Source organism: Colius striatus, chromosome 6 (assembly GCF_028858725.1).
Source record: "Colius striatus isolate bColStr4 chromosome 6, bColStr4.1.hap1, whole genome shotgun sequence".
NCBI lineage: Eukaryota > Metazoa > Chordata > Aves > Coliiformes > Coliidae > Colius > Colius striatus.
Window position 1 is genome coordinate 21,275,215 of NC_084764.1, and position 18,880 is coordinate 21,294,094.

The 18,880-nt window shown below is 45.3% G+C and overlaps 2 protein-coding genes across 7 annotated transcripts; one reads left to right on the forward strand and one right to left on the reverse strand.

Moving 5' to 3' along the window:
- Positions 1 to 531: 531 nt before the first annotated feature.
- Positions 532 to 9,456, reverse strand: FAM161B (FAM161 centrosomal protein B). Of its 5 annotated transcripts, XM_010195539.2 has the most exons (8): positions 9,128 to 9,456; positions 7,420 to 7,982; positions 5,399 to 5,736; positions 4,881 to 5,008; positions 4,429 to 4,593; positions 3,874 to 3,973; positions 1,812 to 1,942; positions 532 to 1,567 (listed from the first exon to the last, which is right to left on the reverse strand). In XM_010195539.2, the coding sequence occupies exons 1-8, from the start codon at positions 9,274 to 9,276 to the stop codon at positions 1,474 to 1,476; spliced, it is 1,668 nt and encodes a 555-aa protein (XP_010193841.2). In that variant the 5' UTR covers positions 9,277 to 9,456; the 3' UTR covers positions 532 to 1,473. The 5 variants fall into 5 exon arrangements, 4 of the variants coding, with proteins under 4 accessions (XP_010193841.2, XP_061854655.1, XP_061854657.1 ...); XR_009818964.1 differs by lacking the exon at positions 3,874 to 3,973 and having other exon boundaries at positions 1,480 to 1,567; XM_061998671.1 differs by lacking the exon at positions 3,874 to 3,973 and having other exon boundaries at positions 1,480 to 1,567; positions 1,812 to 2,025.
- Positions 9,457 to 9,693: 237 nt separating this feature from the next.
- Positions 9,694 to 18,393, forward strand: COQ6 (coenzyme Q6, monooxygenase). Of its 2 annotated transcripts, XM_061998073.1 has the most exons (12): positions 9,694 to 9,867; positions 11,709 to 11,843; positions 12,553 to 12,611; positions 13,743 to 13,866; positions 14,307 to 14,437; positions 14,790 to 14,897; positions 15,000 to 15,062; positions 15,381 to 15,488; positions 15,888 to 16,090; positions 16,685 to 16,800; positions 17,126 to 17,292; positions 18,233 to 18,393. In XM_061998073.1, the coding sequence occupies exons 1-12, from the start codon at positions 9,699 to 9,701 to the stop codon at positions 18,260 to 18,262; spliced, it is 1,413 nt and encodes a 470-aa protein (XP_061854057.1). In that variant the 5' UTR covers positions 9,694 to 9,698; the 3' UTR covers positions 18,263 to 18,393. The 2 variants fall into 2 exon arrangements, 1 of the variants encoding a protein (XP_061854057.1); XR_009818919.1 differs by lacking the exons at positions 17,126 to 17,292; positions 18,233 to 18,393 and having other exon boundaries at positions 15,888 to 16,273; positions 16,685 to 16,761.
- The last annotated feature ends 487 nt before the right edge of the window (positions 18,394 to 18,880 follow it).

An 18,880-nucleotide genomic window follows, 5' to 3' on the forward strand; every position in this document is an offset into this window, starting at 1 on the left:
CACAAACCCAGTGGGCTTCAGACCACAGGCTTGGAGTATGAATTGTTCTTTCCTTTCTTTCAGTATGACAGGGCATGCTGATGATATGATTACATCGCTGCTCTTTTCCAGGGGATACAGGAGGAAGAACGGCCTTTTTGGGTCCTACACAATGAAACCTGTGTGGATAACAGCCTTCCTTGAACTCTTCTAGCAGCTGAAGCCTCTTCTCCAGGCAGTGGCTGTTGGAGTCCATAAGAGGACTCCCACATTCAGCTCTGCATCCATCTCTGGAAGCATAACACAGCAGCCTGAAACCCCAGGGCCAGGGAGTCTTTGATCTAGTACTTTGTTTAAAAATGCCATTCTCCAAGTTTTATATCCTTATCTAATGGAGTTGCTCTTACAGGTAGAGAATTCTGATTTGCTGATGAGGTTTTGTTGTTCCAATGTAAGGAGAAATGGATCGGGGTGACAAAGAGACACTGCGTCCATTTAAAAAGTGGGGGAAAGATGATCAGTAAAGAAATTGGATGATGCAGAAACATGATAGCCATTTAAAGATCTTTTAATCTCAAAGTGCTTTGATACCATAATTCTCAGAAAACATTCCAGGGAGGAAGGGTTTGTATTTTTGAGATGATTATTATTGTCAGGTAAAAGAAGACCACTGCTGTGTGAACTTAGGACATTCAACATGCGCCAGACCTGAGTGCAGTGTGCTGACAGGCAATACAAGCAATCTTTCTTCCACCAAAGTCCATCTTTGCCATCACAGCAATAGTAGAATTAGGACAAGAGCAATCCAAAGTGATGCATTGTTTAATTACAACCTTCATTTTTTGTTTGTTTTTCAGGCCAAATTGATGCTCTAAATTGGCAGGATGTTAAAACAGTTTCAAATAGGGAAATGTGAGAGAGAACATTTTAACATAGACTATTGCTTCTCCCCAGTGGGAAAAAGGAGCAAAGCTGGTAATGAGGGAGAGTTAATGCCAGAGGAGGACTTCCCTCTGTCTTCTCCCAAGACAGCAGAATTTTACCTATGTATTTTTTTAGAAATACTTTGTTTAAAAGCTTTCTACCACATACATGTGTAAACCAAGGTTTAGCATGCTGAAAGGCGTTCTCGCCTTTCTCTGTGCTTCTGTGGCATAAATGCAAGGAAGTGACACTAGAGCATACACCTCTTCAATTTTTTTGTACCTACTTTTATCCAAATATAATGCTTCAAGCTTTTTAACTTGTTTTGTTGCCTGTTAAAGAAGTGGAAATGGCTCATAGAAGGAGCATTTGTGAGGACTGCTGGATGCTGCAGGGTTTGCTGGGCTGGACAAGACATGCTGTAAACTACAGGTGGTCTTTTTTCCTTTACTGAGTTCTCACATCTCAGCCCAGAACAATTCTTAGGTGTCAGTCTAACCTATAAAGTTCCTCAGGATTAACCTGGAGAATCTGGAATTAAAAGAATCACGAGATAACGGATGGATTCTTCTAGATCGTTGCCATTTCCTTTCCGCTCTGTTCCACTTGAGGTTCTCCTTCCTGTACAGTACCATCGTCTTTTCCACATTGAGGCTTGGGTGCTCTGCAGAAACAGGGATTGTCTAATACCAGAAAAGGTTTGCACTGCTTACTTGCTGCTTTGCCCCATGCATAAGAAATAAAATGCAGTCATAGGAGTTCAGATAGAGATGCCATGATGCTTACTAAGCGGACTGAAGTTGATATAATTTTGCATACACTACAGGATACAAACTGGAATGCTATCACAAACAAGGAAAGTATTTTTAGTCAAAGGCAAAATAGCTGTATTGCATTGGTTTTATTACCTGTGAACATCAGGTTCTTCTTCCAGCAAGTCAGTGGCATCTTCCCCTTTTTTCCTTACAAACTCTTCCCTCAGCCCAGCCTGCTGGAGGGTGCATCTGTAGCGACGCTCTGCTTCCTGACGAGCACCGTGCTATGAAATGGGAACTCAAACAGTGAGCATTTACAGCTGGGGCCTCCCCGTAACACGCAAGTTGAAGTTCATGGCTGACACTCCTAATGAGAACAAGAGGACAATGAAGCCCTCCTCCAAATGTTTTGCCATCCATACGATACAGTATCAAAACGAACTACTAGGACAGTGCCCTACACCTCTCAGAGCCAGAGCTCACCTTTTCCTGCTTCTGGTTAGATTTATTTTAATTCCCCCTTCTGTTCTCCTGCTTCTACTGCGTGCCGGTTTTACCAGAATAGCATACTTGTGTCTGTTTCCTGCCTCTGACAATCAGACTGAGAATATGTGTAAAAAAGGGTTGTGAGAAATTCTGGAAGCATGTAATTAGTAAGCACTGGTGACAATTTAATAAATGGGAGAGGACCTGTGACATGGCTTCACATCAACTTGTCTTCATAAAACTGAAAACCAGGCATCCTGGACAAAGGTTGGACTCAATGATCTTAAAGATATCTTCTAGCCCAAACGATTCTATGATTCTAAGGATAAGGCCAATGGCATCCTGGGATGCATCAAGAAGAGTGTGGCCAGCAGGTCAAGGGAAGTTCTTCTCCCCTCTCTACGCTGCCCTGGTGAGGCCTCAGCTGGAGTCCTGTGTCCAGTTCTGGGCTCCTCAGCTCCAGAGAGACAGAGAACTTCTGGAGAGAGTCCAGCACAGGGCCACCAAGATGATCAGAGGAAAGGCTGCGGGAACTGGGGCTGTTTAGTCTGGAGGAGACTGAGGGGAGATCTTATTAACATTTACAAATATCTAAAGGGTGGGTGTCAGGAGGTTGGGACATCCCTTTTTTCTATAGTTGCTAGCAACAGGACAACGGGTAATGGGATGAAGCTGGAACACAAAAAGTTCCACTTAAATATAAGAAAAAACTATTTCACTGTTCAGGTGAGGGAGCCCTGGCACAGGCTGCCCAGAGGGGTTGTGGAGTCTCCTTCCTTGGAGGTCTTCAAGACCCACCTGGACATGTTCCTATGCGACCTGATCTAGGTGAACCTGCTTCTGCAGGGGGGTTGGACCAGATGATCTCTAAAGGTCCCTTCCACCCCTACCATTCTATGATTAGAGTGTTCCCTATGGAAGGATAGAAATATTCACAGAAGAGTGAATTCTGACTACCTGTCAAACAAAAAATCTTGGGAATATTTATCATATCCGTGTGTTCTCTGCCTGTATTAACCATTCATCTGAACAGAAAGTCTGACACGGGAGGGCACTTTCTATTGAGAAATATTAAATCAGCATTCTGCCAATGTGTTACCACCATGTCTCTAACCAGGTATCCCCCCTGCAAGGAAATAGAACTGAAAGAGAAAACCCTGGGGAAAAGATACAAAAAGATACTATAAAGTATCTACACCTCTAGTGTAGTGGAGATTTGCAGCTGGTATTGTGTGATGGATGAGATGTGCTGAACCTGACCCCAGCTCCCAGAGCTTGTAGGTGACAGAAGCGACATCACTGTCTTGAATGTTTTTCTGGCAGCACTAGAGGTACAAAGAAAAAGTGCTCAACTGGAGGAGGGTCTACAGACAAAAGTTAAAAATGCCTTGACTGTAGGCTGCAGTATTCAGGTGCAGAATAGGTATTCATATCATTCCTGGCGTGAAAAAACCTTGAATTTGATCAGACCATGTATTTTAACTGTGGTATATCCACGGCACTGGAAAGCTTTGCAAGCAAGAAGTAAGTATCAGTGTTTTTTCAAGCGGTGGGAAGGAATTTAATTACATGTGTTTGGTCCTCCCACGTGTTATTTTGAGTGTAGTCAGGAGCCTACGAAACCCTTTGCAACTTCATATCTGTGAATTAACTTGAGACGATTTCTTCATGCCTGTCTTAAATGAAAGACAATGTATTCTGTCAGCCAGAAACACTCTGGAACAGTTACCTTGGCGACCTGTTCAAAGAGGTATGGTCTGTTCTTGACTCGCAGCTGCATTTCTTCCAACTCTTTTCTGTATTCCTTTGTTCTCTCTCTCATAATTTGCCTGAAATGGAAAAGTTGCCTGTCTAATAGAGGTTCCCTCTGACTGTAGCTGATCAGGAATGAGGAATTCTCAGTAACTGCTTCATCCTTTAAATAGCTCTGGTAATTCTATTCCAGATGCTAGGCAAAAAAATCCTATTGCTGCAAGTTATGGAGCCACCAGCAAATCTCTACTACTGGGCTGTTTGGCAGAGAACCTCGTCTCGTGTGCTTTACCAAATTATACATTCCAGTTGGCATGCTTGTACAAGTTAGTTTCTACAAATGTTAATCTAAAGGAAGCTGGTTTGTGTGGAAGGAGTAATGTACAATTGTTAAGAAATCCAAATGAATGTGGAAAGGGTATGACAACCCAAAAAAGTTAGGCTAGGAAAGTTCTTAAGACTCAATTTGTCCTAAAGGACTAACTGATGATCCCTAGTTAGTAGAGGAAATGGTGCAGAATAGGATACTGACCGGTTCTGTTTCAGCTTTTCCTTGTGTGTTTCCTCCAGACTTTTATGTGGGTCCAGGGCTTTTGCTCGGCTGTTCACTGACTTTCGCATAGCCTGACATTTCTTTTTCTGTTTTTCCAGCCAATAAATTCCTTCTTTGTCCCCTTCCTTTTTATCTTGGTGGTATCTGTATAGAAAAAAGTTACTAATGATCTCACCTAAGAGTGCCAGGCTACATGCTAGTCGGTAATTACACTTCTCTCTAAGGAGAAAAGCAAAATTTCAGACATGGGAGTATGTGGCTTCCAAATCAACTGGGACTAAGGGCAAGAATTAGGAAAGAAAGAAAATAGAGAAACATTTAGGAAACGTATTGTAGATGTAGTTGATGTGATGAGGGAAAACAGTATCTTTTTTTCCCCCATTTTGGGCGTTAGTTGGCATATGGTCTTGTAGACAAACTTTTCTACTTACCTAATAGCAGATTCTTTTTTTCTAGTAGCATCTGTGATATGCACTGGAAGGGTGTTGGTAGAGAGGGAGGAAAGAGCAGTCAGAGAATGACTTTTTTTCATTGAAACCTTGGAAAGTTGCTGAGAATCCTGAAAAAAAGGGAACTTCGTTCAGCGTATTGTTCACAGTACAGAATCTCCTCTGTTCTTTGTCTGCCAAAGAGAATGGGTGGCATATGTGGGCAATGCGCTCATCTGTCCCTCTTCTGGCAGTGGGGATTTACATGAGGAGAGGCTGAGAGATGAGAGGAAGGAGACATGATCAGGAAGATGGAAAGGTAGCTGAGTCTTAGCTGTCATAGTTCATCTCTTTGTGTAGGATTTTGTCCTCTGGTTTGTCCTAGAATTCTGCAGTATTCCCAAGACAAAGGCAGAGGTCCCAGGACATTAATCATCTATAACTAAATGCTTGTAATAACTTCAAGAAGCTGCTACCTTGATTGGAGAAAGCAGTGCTACAGAAATATCCAGGCATCTCACCTTTATCTTTTCATTGGCCTGCCTCTGCCTGCCACGGAGATTGGAGGTTCTTAGCTTGAACGGCTTATTACGAGTTGCCTCTTTGATTTCTTGTCTCTTTAGTGCTTCCCTCTGAAAGGCCCAGTAAAGTCCTTCAAAATCCGGTACTGTTGGATTAATCCTCGGCTTGAAGCTGAAACTGTTGTCCTGCAAGAAGCTGAGTCTCTCCCGCTTGGTATTAGCAGCAGCTCGGGCCTGGGGCTCCCTCCGAGGGCTGCTGGTGTCTATGGGAGCTGCGGAGCTCTGGAGCAGATCCTTCGCTCTCATCTGAATGCGGATTTCTCTGCAGAGCTCAGCTTCTAACACACCAAAAACAAAGCAGTGAGATGAATATGAGCGACAGAAAAGGCTGTGAAATTGCTACTGCCTAGCTCTCAACTTCTCTTTATGATGGCAGCTACACACATAGGAGAGACCAGTCACCCTGTGTTCTCTTTCTCCACTGTCCAGCCTCTCTCCCCTCTGCCTCCCATGGAAGAAAAGTTCAAAGATACCGTAAAAACAGTCTCTTTCTTAGGCATTAACCTCTAGTTATCTCTTTCACTTATCAGAGTGAGCTACTGAACAGGCCTTCCCCTATTCATATTCTTAGGGGTACCAGATAACTCGTGCTCCTTCTCTTGCAGAAGTTTTGTGTTAATCAAGGGTCTACTTCTCATGGGGGACTTTATGTCATTATGTGGGCCCTGTGATCCAAGTGGGCTGTTCAATTGTAATGGATGATGGCTTTTCTGTGTAATATACAGCAATGTTTGTCTCTCTTGGAAAAGATTTTAAGTAAGGAGCGTGTGGTGGATAGATCATGTCTTGTGACTTCTGTGACAAACTTCCCATAGAAAGAGTGTTTCAGGATACAGCATCATAGCAAGTCCTTTCCTGTGCAGCACTAAATATTTGTGGAAATGCAGACAAACGTTGGCTGTGGGTTGCTTTTTTGCCTTTTGCTGTTTGCAAAATAAGACTCTTTTTTGAGTCTATTCATGTTTGCATAGATTGACATCCTCCCTTCTCATACACCAGACAGAAACAGAACAAAGGCTTGTCCTTTGCTGTCTTTTAGGTTCTTAATCCGTTCAGTTTAGTACATCACAACAGAACATTTCCTGATGCAAACTGAACTGGTGTATAATCAAGCAGAAATCAAAGGGAAATAGTAAAAGAAAAAAAAAAGGAAGGGGTGAGAAAATCAATAATAATTACCAAGGGCTGGTTTAGTTCCTACATTCAAGCGTGAAGTCTCTATTGCTTACTTAGAACTTCGAACTCTCAGGGCTTAAGCTATCTGAAGGAAAGTGAACATCAGGAAAATTTCCTTGGCTGTCTCTCTCACTAGAAGGGTCCTGGCACTCACCTCCCATGTTTTAGCACTTAAGGCGGAGAGCAAGCAGGAAGGTAATTGAGACCATCAGAGAATGGCAGGAGAGGCTGGACTGCCGTACTGTCACTTAACTGCTGAACTAATTGCCTGATTTGGGCTCAGGAAATATTTTGCTCTTAGGGGTTCTGTGCAGTACAGATCAGCAGGGTGGGAGTAAACTTGTCAGTGCCAGGAACTGCACAGACCTTGGGCACTTCTGGCACTGCGTCTGTCTTCACGTTTGTGCCACAAATCATCTAAATCCCTTGAGCATAACCAAAGGTATGGAATCCAGTGCAGGGAAAGATTCCCAAACTGTCATGGTCTGCAGCAAGAGGGGAATGGAAATCTGTCTGAAGAGCTCAATGTAGCTGCATGTGCTGGGAAGTGGTACAAGTGCTGCTGCTGACGCTGATATAGGAGTATTAAGTTTAGGAGACTCTACTGTAAAAGGGTATCTGGACAAAATGTAATGACTAGGGATAAAACAGGATCCTAGACAACACCTGGGGAGGTAATGATATTGTCTTTATACTCCAAGTAATGCCCTATGGGCCGTGATCCTACCTCCCAGCAAGGAGACAAGCAGGGAGTCCTGTTTACAGGAAGAGCCCTAGCATTTTACCTTTGAGTTTATCTCCAAGAAGTGAGTCATAAGTAGATTTAGGAACTTTTTTACTGGCTTGCTTCTGTTTGGAGCACTCATTTGGGGTTGCTGCTGCCAGGAACTTTTGTCTGATAGCTTCTTTCTTTTTCTCTTCCTTCTCCAGGAAACTGAAGGGCCGCTGGGTTGAAAGTAGCAGCTCCTTTCTTTTCTGTGTTGCTATTTGCCTGCGAATCTCATTCTGCTCCATTAACTCCTGATAAAGGGGCAGAAATACATGGGCAGGTACAGGCTGTGCCCGGAATTGTTTGAGACATTCAGCTTCATCCTGGCTTGGCCTTGTGTCTCTCTGTTCATCTAGTTTGAGAAACATGTATGACTTCATCAACTGGGACTTTTTGCGAGCTTCCCGTAGTGTCATTTGGAAAGGCTGAGGGACGGTGATGGAAGGAATCCAGGGAGATGAAGCACTTTTTGGCCTCAGCCGGGATTTAGGAAACCACTGAGGCTTTGGCTGGTCCCAGGTACTGTCCGAGGTGAGGTCGGTCAAAGAACTGGACTGCCTTTTGTTACCAGATGTACGACTAAGACAAAGACATTATGAAGGGGACATAAGTGACATTATTAAAAAATGGAGTTAAAAGAAGGGAGACACTGCTGACTGAGAAAGACACCATAGGCTGAGCTATTCCTTAAGAGACACGCCTAGGGCTTATCGTTCTCAGGCTCTGCATTTTGCTTTTGATACCAAAGTTCTTGAGCGGAGCTTTGCTTTGTTTCTATGTATAAAATGGTGGTTATGCTTCCTTAGCTTTGTAATGCAACTTACTGTGCTGCTAGCACTCTGTTGCCAGAAGGGCCACAAGTAAACCAGAAAGTCCAACTTTAGGGTAGCCACTCCACATAAGAGGAACAACTCAGGAAAAGCAATAAATTAGACACACGGATGCACAAGTCATTAACAAGCAGTACCAAACTCCAGCATTTCTAAGATGCTGATTGAAGGGCCATGAAAGGAACTGCCTCAGTGCAACTCAGAGGTTCAGCTGGAAACTTTATAATTGGTAAGATGATGATATAATTGATAATAAGAAAAACACCCAAGTCTATTCTGGGTCTCAGTGAAATAGCAGATTTCTCAAAGGATGTTTAAGGGTGATTGTGAAACTGAGTAAAACTTGAGATGTTTATGAAAGGAATAAATGCCAGTAAAAGGTACGATCAAGGTGTGGATCAGGGTGGACCAAACATAGGAAAATGAGGAAAAGTGGAGAGCCAGAAGGTGCTGAGTGTGTAAACAAGCTCCTGGCAAATGCACTTGCCTGGTGATGCTGCAGTTTGTTCTTTACTACTATTTCCTTTGTGAGAGCATGTGAGCGTGATCTGCTAATGAACTTCAAGCTGGACTAACCACAATGAAAAACAAGAGGTCTGAGAGCTACCCCTTGGAGAGACCACAGCTCTGAAAACTGGACACTGGACAGAAACATGTGTGATCTCCTACCTGGATTTTTAGCTGATTGCAGGAATGGGATTGGCACTGTTCACGTGTCATGTGAATGCTGCTATGTGGGCACCTCCAGCCTCACCCTCCCATCGGTGAATACATTCGTGGCTAGCGTTTTGGGACTTGGCATGTGCGTCTCGGAGTCTCACGCTCCTCCTCGTTCCTGGTCAGAAGCAGCAGGAATCCACCGCCCGCTGCCCGCCACCATTCTATCATCTTTACCTGAGAGCTTCCCGCAGCTTGTCACGCAGAACCGCCGCCTCCCGCCTGAAACCCTCCAGCTCCTCCTCCTCTTCGGACGTGCCGAGCTCTTCCCATAGCTCTGCCCGGTACGGTACGCTCCGTTCTAACGGAGACCGCCGGCCTCCCATCCCCAGCGGCGGCAGACGAAGGAGTTAATCCCGTTACTGCCCGAGGGGCGACGGTGTCACCTGGAAGAAAACGATAATAACAAGTTGTCGTCTCGGGAGTGCGATCCCAACCTCCGTGCCTGGCCCCGGCGCTGCCGGTGCTACCTCGGCCCCGGCGCTGCCGGTGCTACCTCAGCCCCGGCACCGGGAGCGCCGAAGCCGGGCCGCTGCCCTCACCTGCCGCCTCGGCCCTCCAACAACACGGCTCCAGCCAATCAGCGCTCTAGGCGCGCCGTTTTGGCCGGAAGCAACCAATCAGACTCCCAACTGCACCGCAGCTGCCGCTCGCTCATTGGTGATCGAGGAGAAGTGCCCGCCCCCAGGCAGCGTTGCCGTGGTTTCGCGGCGCGACTTCCGTAGTGACGGTCGTCAGTTCCGCAGTAATGGCGGCGCCCTGTGGCTGGCGGCTGTTGGCCCCGTTCGGCCGGCGGCCGTGGGCCCGCCCGCGGGCTCCGCTCCGATCTGTCGCCGCCAGCGCCACCGCCCCCCCGCTCTATGATGTGGTGGTGTCGGGCGGGGGTATGGTTGGGAGCGCCATGGCCGCCGCGCTGGGTAAGGCTGTGGGCTTCTCGCCCGCTCCGGCCCCCCGCCCCCGCGGGAGCTGCGATCACGGCTGCCCGACGGTGTTCTGTCCTTCCCGCCCCGATGCCGTGAGCTCTTGGGGCCTCCCGCAGCTTATTCTGCGACTTCTGCGACTCGCGGATCTCGTGTCTCGCGAGTTACACGAAAAACTTCAAACTGGGAGCTTTCCCAAATCCTTCCTGATTCAGTGTGTGGAGTAGCGGGTACCACCTTAATTATTAATCCACGTTGTTGGTAGCGTGAGATAACTATGCAGTTACCTATTTGGATCTTAACGTTCAATATCCCCTCGTGGAATTTCTGGATTCCTGTATCCTGTGGTGACAGCACTCTGTAAAATTCACTTAAAGCAGTTTGTATGGCTGGTCGTTATGATGAGCCTTGTCACGTTTATGTGTATGCATATGTGTGTTAATGTAGCCATTACTTTGAATTCTATAGGCTGTTCAGAGTGTTTCTTTCACTAGAGCTCAGTTGGGTACCACTGCAGATCATTGCTCTGCTCAATGTAGGCATGTCCCCAGTGCCCGTCCATAGCTCAGGGCTCTTACGGATTCAAGTCTCTTCTTGCTTGCTGACATCTGTATTTTTCCAGCACAACAAAGCTATTGGATGGCATTAAGATTATTGAGGAAGGGGAAGCCTCTTAGTTATCTAAAGAGAGGTCCTAAAGTTCAGTCCCACAAGCCTGGTGCAAGTGATGCAAATTGGTTGTTTTTTTTTAATTTTCCCAAAACAGTCTTCCCCACATGTGACATGTTTCTGTGCACGAGATACTCACAGCATCTTTTAAAAACTTATGCTTTAGTCAGGAACTGCTTTGACTGGCCCTAAAGTACCAATTTGTGCTTGGTTTGTCTCACTAGAGATCCTCAGAGTACTGGCTGCTGCTTTATTTGCAACATTAATTCAGAAGGGTGTAATAGTGAGGGAAACTGAAAGAAAAGAGTGTAAAGAGCAAAAGAGCAAAGATCCTAAGCAATAAGTGCTTTGCAAGTCTAAGTATGCTTGCAAACTTGTCATTGTTCTGCTTGTAAGACCATGTGAAATTGAGACAGCATAAGGATCCCCTCCAGCAGCGATACCTGAGGCTAATGTGCAGCTTTGGGACCGTGCAAGAGATGAGGTTACATTGTGCATAATCTAGAAAATGTGTTCAGCATACTGCTGTTGTTAGGACTGCTGTGAGAGCAAACTCTGGCTGGTACAAGGACACCATTTCTGGACTGAGTACCTTCTGCAGCTGTAGCAGTTGGAAGAAACGTGCGAGAGTCGTTCAGTTGTAGAGGGATTTTACTTGAGGCATTTCTTCATTTTGGTTTTTCAGTTCTCTTGAACTGAAAGTTGAAGTCTATAAACTGCCTGTCAGAATAGAAGGATAAAGGAAACATTAATGTAGTTGCTAAATACCATAGAAGATTTTGTTTGATCTTGTGTTCCAGTAGTTGGATTTATGTTTAAGCTCTGAAAAAATGTTTTCTGTCTGTGGAATAATCGTTGCAGATTTGACTCATGCTTCAGTACGGAACTTTCATAATACAATAGTCACAAACTTGTACAAAATTGTAAAGCTTTGTACAACAAAAAAAAGTTTCATCCTTGTTTTAACTGCAAAAGAGTCATCCATCTCAGTAACAGCATTTATAGTCATCACCTGCCTGATCAAAACCTGTACTGAAAATGCATTTCTTACTAAGTTTTGCATCTACTCTATCTTATTACAAAAATGCTTAGTGGTTACTGATACAGAAATAAGAACTGAGATTTTTTGGCAGAAGCATTGTAACAAAGCACGTGTTTGCTTGTTTTAGGGCATGATATCCACTTCCATGGTAAGAAGATTGCTTTGCTGGAAGCTGGTCCTAGGAAAGAATATGATTGCATGCCAGACACGTACAGTAACAGGGTCAGTTCCATCTCCCCAGGATCAGCAACCCTCCTAAGCAGTAAGTAGGATTTCTGTTGCTTGCATTTTTAACAGTATATTTGAGCTGTTTTCATTTTGTTTAAACAAAACTCCTTTGAGCATGTGCTGCCTTCATCCTCAACTCAGTGGAATTCTTTGCCTTTGTCTCTTGGCATTCTGTATCATTCTGTAAGCTGAGTTGTGGTGATTAAATCGGGCTTCTCTTAGTGACAGGAATCTGTGTTCTGGTGTCTTGGTCTGATTTGTTACATAAATCTTTGTGACACTAGGCTAGTGAAAGGTTATTAGGTGCTCTCTACAGCGTCTGGAATATTCTGTTCACAAAAGCAGCACTGCCTAGTGCTCAGAAGTCTTCTGATTCATATCTATTTTAAAGGGACATTAGATCCTTGATTCCTTATGGAGAAGGAAATGTTGTAAACAGTGATGGCCGTGCCTGTCTGCGTGCTTATTCAGTGACAGGATGGTGAGAGTTGTCTGTTAAGTCACAGTGATCACGGAAAGCTCTTGTTTCTTTTCTACTGGTTTGTGTTAACAGTGAAATAATGTGATGCTGGAGCTGTGAGAGTATTGGGGCAGACCTGGTTCTGTCTGGGAGTGGTGCAAGCAGAGCTGGGCATTGATGGGGAGCGAGGAGAAGAGCATGGAGTGAGCTTCAGTTTTGTTTGAGTCTCAGTGTCACGTGTGAACCTGTATCTCCATGCATTTGTGTTCCTTTTGTTTTTTAGGTTTTGGTGCCTGGGATCATGTCTGCAGACTGAGACTCAAACCCTTCCGGCGGATGCAGGTGCCTTCCTTAGGGCTGCAAATGTACAATGTGCCCGTCCACCATCAATTATTAGAAGTACTGGCATTAATGATCCAAAGGTTTTTGTTTTTGGCAAAGGGCGGGTCATACTTGTGATGATTCATGTTACTTTTTTGGGGGTGGCAGTCTGCTCAGAAATACCTGTCCTCAGAGTTTTGATGTTACAGGATGCAAGAATGATTCCTAATGGAAGCCGTAGCTATTGAGGCATGGGTACTAGTCAGGGAAGAGAGGAATAAAGGTAAAGGTGTGTATTGGTTTTGTCTGGGATAGAATTAATTTTCTTCATAGTAGCTCATGTGATTCTATGTTGTGGATCTGTGATGAAAACTGTTGGTCACACAGGCATGTACTAGCTATTGCTGAGCAGTGCTTACACAGCACTAAGGCTTTCTCTGCTTCTCACCTTGCCCTGCCAGCGAGTGGGCTGTGGGGGCACAAGGAGCTGGGAGGGGACACAGCTGGGACAGCTGAGCCCAACTGACCAGAGGGATATCCCACACCATCTGAGTCCCATTAAGCGATCAAAGCTGGGGGAAAGAGGAGGAAGGGAGGGATTTCAGAGTTAAAGTATTTGTCTTCCCAAGTAACCATTGGGTGTGATGGAGCTCGGCTTTCCTGGAGGTGGCTGAACACCTGCCTGCCCATGGCAAGTGGGGAATGGGTTCCTTGGTTTGCTTTGCTTGCACACATAGCTTTTTCTTTATCTATTAAAATGACTTTATCTCAACACATGAGTTTTCACACTTTCACCTTTCTGCTTGTCTTTCCCGTCCCACTGTGGGGGAGTGAGCTGTGTGGGGCCTAGCTGCCAGCTGGGGTTAAACCACAACACAGTGGTGGGGCAGCTGTACATTACATAACAGGAAAGTAGGGATAAAAACCTTTCTTTGCAGTTAGTTTTTGAGGTGAAGCTAGATCATTGTATGAAAGGAATTATGTGATGTACTTCAGTAGCTGGAAATGGATGGTAATCCGGGACGTTTCCTCTAGCTCTGTGTTTCTAGATTGCCACGTCCTTTTCCTGTTGAGATGGATCTGTTCATAGTCCGTGAAAGGAACAGCATTTCTTTGCCGTGTAGCTTCACTTAATGTATTTTTCCTTTGTAGGTGTGGGATGCTTGTTCAGAAGCCATGATCGTTTTTGAGAAAGATGACTTAGATGACATGGGTTACATAGTGGAGAATGATGTCATTATGTCTGCTCTCACAAAACAGTTAGATGCAGTAGCAGGTAGTGGACAACTTCTTTAATATTTTATTCCCTGTAGAGAGCTTTCAGTTACTCATCTTCTGTTGTGTGCACTAAGTTATGAGAGGGAGGAAGAGAATTAATCTAACGGGCAACTGAGATACAGGCAGCTTCTTGGATTGAGAGGGGAGGGAGAAATCTGTCTTCTGAAGGCTACACAGCAAGGAAGCAGTTGCATATGTAGTTCTCTAGAACATAGTCTCTCCAGAAACAGACTTAATATAAAGATCTGTGGCTTTTTGTTTGGAGCAGGCCTTGCAGTGACAAAGGTTTGGCCAGATCTGTTCTTTCAGGGTGCCTTGAGAATTGTAGGGTTGGCTCTTAGGGTGCCATTAAGACATGGGTGGCCTTTGCTGCTGTAGTGGTTTCCTTTTTTCATGTCTGATTCATGCTGTGCCCATGGTGTTTTGTGTTCCCATCAGACCGGGTGGAGGTTTTCTACGAGAGCAGAGCAGTGGGGTATACCTGGCCCCTTCCCTCTCACAGATGCGACACAAGCCCTTGGGTCCAAGTTGAGTTAGCTGACGGATGCAGGCTTCAGACCAAACTGCTGGTAACTAAACTTGTTATTTCTGTTGATCTCTCATCTCACACTCAAGTCCTTTGCACTGGATGTGGGTCTGATTCTGTGTCTGTGAGCAAGGGGAGTGGCTGACTCCATCTGAGATGCCATGGGAGACGGTGCATGGCTTGTTCTGCACCTGAGGCAAGCTGCCTGTGCTTTCATGGGACAGAGGAGCAGAAGGGCCCACACCTCTTCTGGCTTTTGGAAAATCTTCTTTTGGAAATCTTTTTTTTCTGAATAAACAACAGATGTTTACCTGCAGGCTGAGGTTTCTAGACTGGAATGCTGGCTTTTTTTAGGAGCTGATGAAGAGGTTGCTTTGTGTCTCTTTGTTTTGCAGATTGGTGCAGATGGTCATAACTCCATGGTCCGGAAGGAAGCTGAAATTCAGAGCATTGAGCATCGGTATGACCAGTCAGCTGTGGTGGCAACTCTTCATTTGTCTGAGGTGCAACTTTGCTAATTGACTTGTCCATAAGCAGCAGAGCAGCTTAAGCATGTGATCCAGGTTACTTGTTTATAACTGTCCACTTGCTTCTTTCCACTGTAGGCCACAGACAATAACGTAGCGTGGCAGAGGTTCCTTCCCACGGGGCCAATTGCACTTCTGCCGGTGAGCTCTGTATTTTTTAGGGTTTTTTTCTTAAGTCTGCTCTTTTCTAGTAACTTTATTTCTGCCTCTGCCTTCCCATGTTGGTTCTGTCTCTTAAGAATTTGCCCATCTGCCCTTTGCTTTTCAGTTATCACATTTGTTTTTCCCTCCTGCCCTCTCACTTTATCTTCCCTATTTCCCACTTGTAGCAAGTTGGGCCGGGAGAAGAATGTGCAGAGGGACTGGTGTGGGGCAGCGCAGCGAGGACGTCCTTGCACTGATTGTTTATTTTTGCTTCTTTTTCTCTTGATACTTACCTTTGACGTTCTCTTAAACCAGCTGTCTGACACTGCCAGCTCTCTGGTGTGGTCTACATCTCATGAACATGCATCAGAACTTCTGGCAATGGATGAGGAAAGCTTTGTGGACAGCATCAACTCCGCCTTTGTGAGTAACAGCCTTGTGGCAGGTGTGAGGCCGGCTTTGTTGCAGTCAGGAGAAACACAACAGGGAGAGATAGATTCTAAAATTCCTTCCTCTAGTGAAGATGGTATTAAAAAGGCACTTACTTAGCAAAGAAAGGATGAGTCCTTGGGACTGAATGAGGTTAGTTCTGAAAGTCACAGAAGTTGTTGAACAGAATTTCCAAAAGCTGGGAAGGGTAGGCTCATCCCAGCTGGAAACTTGGATGTCCTAAAACCATGAATGTATTTTCTTGTACCGTAGAGTTTTGTCCAAGTGGTTAAAACTTGGTATTTGGAGCTCATTCAGGTTTGTTTTTTTTAACTGGTTTCTGTTGTATGTGTGCTCTGGGTGAACATCTGAAGCTGTGTTTGTTTGTTTCAGTGGAGCAATGTGAACCACTCTGACTTCATCGACGCGGCGGGGGCCACGTTCCGCTCGGCCCTGGCGCTGCTGCGGCCGGCGGGGAGCGGGGCCCGGCAGCTGCCGCCCAGCGTGGCACAGGTGGCCCCCGGCAGCCGCGCCGCCTTCCCGCTGGGGCTGGGCCACGCCACACACTACGTCCGGCCCCGCCTGGCCCTCATCGGGTACGTGGCGCTGGAGGGGACGCGGCCGGCAGCAGCTCAGCAGAGGCTTAGAAAGAATTGAGGGTTGCAGTGGGACTTTACGCGGGCCCAGTTAGTGCCGTGTGCTTTTGTGCCAACACGCTCCTTGTGTTCTGTGTGAGTCACTCTCTGTCCATCGCACGTGCCGTCTATGGAAATTGCAAGGTAATTATTTCCCTTTTCTGGTTTGCGGAGTCCAGTAATCTCATGCTGGACCTGTGCTTCCCCAAGCACTGGAGCAGCCATTCTGAGTACCACTTTGAGTTTCAAGCTCACCTTTCTTGAACACAGATGTTCCGCACTCAGTCTGAGAGAGGACTTTGGCTAGTCATCTCTGTAATATTTGCTTTTGAAGTGCTCAACATTATCTCCCCTCTGCCTTGCTGCTTACAACTGGAGATACAGTCAGGTAGTTCAGCATAGCATTCAAGGAGGTGCTGGTAAAGCCCCTGTGCTGCTGTAAGGTGGTGTTCATTGCAAAGAGCTGAGGAGTGCCGTACCGATCCCTTCTGGGATTTGCCAGCCTTTATGATTTCCTTCAATAAAGGATATTAATTTCTGTCTTCTTTTCTTCAGGGATGCAGCACATAGAGTCCACCCACTTGCAGGACAAGGTGTAAACCTGGGCTTTGGTGACATTGCATGTTTAGCTCATCACCTCAGTGCAGCAGCCTTCAATGGGAGCGATCTAGGTAAGGATCCGAGACCATGGAGTGGCAGTAAGATCATCAGTCTCACAGGCCATCAGGACAAGCATTACCCCTCCTGCAGGTCAGGCCTGCTAGTGCTTGAAAGGCACAGCCATCTTTGAAGCAAAACTGTTCTGATACTCATTGGCTGTGGAGCAGTTAAAGATTCTTGGATGCAGTTTCCATCCCATAAATCTCAAAGCTGCTTTAAAAACAAATTTCTGCAGGATATACTGTTCTCTTTCTCTGGTTTCAGTTGTCAGTGGAAACTGCTATAAAGATGCAGGACTGTTATATTTTAACAGGAGCATTCAATTGTCTCTTCCAGGCTCCTTAAAACATCTCTTAAAGTTTGAGACAGAACGTCAGAGGCACAATGTCTCCTTGATGGCTGCTATTGATATGCTAAAGAGGCTTTACTCCACGAGGCTGACGCCCTTGGTGTTGCTGAGGACTTGGGGATTGCAAGCAACAAATGCTCTGCCTCCTCTGAAAGTAAGAACCTCCTCACTTCAGTGAGGGCTGTAGGAAGAGTCCAGAACATAAACATAACAAGCTGTAAGGATTTTTTTTTTCTTTTAAATGGAACATTTTTGTTTGGAAAATGCTGCTTGTTCAAACTGAGGTTTTGTATCTTGAATGAGTTCCTAAATAACCAACAGCCCAGTAGTTACTCATTTCTCCTGCACTACAAGGGAAGATAAAGAATCTGTCTGTCTATACTCTGTACCACTAGTTAAAGCTTAGAAGTCATTAGCAGTCTTTGGCTTTATTTTTCCATGGAATGGAAATGTGGAACCTTCAACTACATTCCAGAAATGCACCCTGAAAAAACAGCCCTAAGAAGACCCATCTTCACTAAGAGTAAGACATCAGGTGAATCTGCCTAAACTCTACACTGTCTTGACCTAGGTTCCTTAAGCCACCTGCTCTCAAAGCTCCCCAGCACCCTCAAATTAGATTCTTCATTCCTGGGTTAGAGTGTTTGTTATTACACAAGTCAGGTCTCCTTCTTTCTATTAAACACATATGGCCTGTTGCCTTTGTGGTAGGGTCACAGTTCAGACACTCCCTGAGCTGAGGAGCAGCAAACTCCTAAGGCAGACAAGGTGTCTGTCTTGGTTGCAATACAAAGAGAACTGTGCTGCTGCTTCTGTGCTCAATTTGGGTTTTTTTTCATGTTGAGAGAAAACCAAGTAGAGACCCCGTTGCTGAGCACAGAACCTACTGGCTACACCTCTGGTTTGTGCTGCTTGGGAAGGAAAAGAGTGCTGCAACTTCTTTGTGTCACACACAGGGATAGGTGCTCTGCACTTGGTGAGAGAGGCTGCCAAAGAACTGTTGTCCATACATATGAAAGGGCAGGAGACTGGAGCCATTTTCTAGACTATATGCTTGCTACCAGTTTACAAATTACCTTTTTCTTCTCTTTTAGGAGCAAATCATGGCTTTGGCCAGCAAGTGATCTGTTGTTGGTTTGGAACAGCAGCTTCCCTGTGAACGTGTTGCTCTTACAAGGACTGTGACTGACTTGACTCTTTGAATTGTGTCATTTTAATTTAACAATAAAACTGAGGGACGGAGCTGTGTATTACATCATCCCCTGCTTAATGCAAAAGTTCTCTCTCATCTGTTGTCTTCAAAAGGATTTGAGTTCTTTTCCTGTAGTACCACGATGTCTCCAGCCACAGAACTATCTGTAGAAAGTGCTTTTAATGTGGGCCTTTTGAATTAGAAATTGAGGTGGAAACAGCTTGTCTGTCTTTTGGCAAACAGAGTGCTGAATTTTGCCAGCTCCAGCTTCTGCTGCTTCATCACTTTTGGTTTTCTCTGATGGGATTTCTACAACTGTACTGTCACTCCTGGGTTCTTAGCAGAGTAGTTTGCAGCAGAGGGAGACAATTCCTGGTGGAAGATATGTTTTAAAGCTCAGATCTGTCTTTTTCACCCTTTCCCCTGCCCTTCTCTTGGTGCTTTCTTTACTAATGGTGTTTCCTGTGGAACTGGCTTAAGTGCTCCACGAAAAAGAAACACAAGACAGCAGTAACATCTAGGAAAGAAAACCACACCACAGCTTCTTGCA

What these genes read in the sequence shown, in the direction of transcription:
- FAM161B (XM_010195539.2), bottom strand. Translation starts at nt 9,276, where the DNA reads ATGGGAGGCCGGCGGTCTCCGTTAGAACGGAGCGTACCGTACCGGGCA. An exon ending in TCTTTGAACAGGTCGCCAAG is followed by an intron (nt 1,943 to 3,873) that starts GTAACTGTTCCA and finishes CCCATTTCATAG; the next exon opens with CACGGTGCTCGTCAGGAAGC. An exon ending in GAAGAACCTGATGTTCACAG is followed by an intron (nt 1,568 to 1,811) that starts GTAATAAAACCA and finishes CTGTTTCTGCAG; the next exon opens with AGCACCCAAGCCTCAATGTG.
- COQ6 (XM_061998073.1), top strand. Translation starts at nt 9,699, where the DNA reads ATGGCGGCGCCCTGTGGCTGGCGGCTGTTGGCCCCGTTCGGCCGGCGG. An exon ending in ACAGCATCAACTCCGCCTTT is followed by an intron (nt 15,489 to 15,887) that starts GTGAGTAACAGC and finishes TGTTTGTTTCAG; the next exon opens with TGGAGCAATGTGAACCACTC. An exon ending in CTTCAATGGGAGCGATCTAG is followed by an intron (nt 16,801 to 17,125) that starts GTAAGGATCCGA and finishes TGTCTCTTCCAG; the next exon opens with GCTCCTTAAAACATCTCTTA.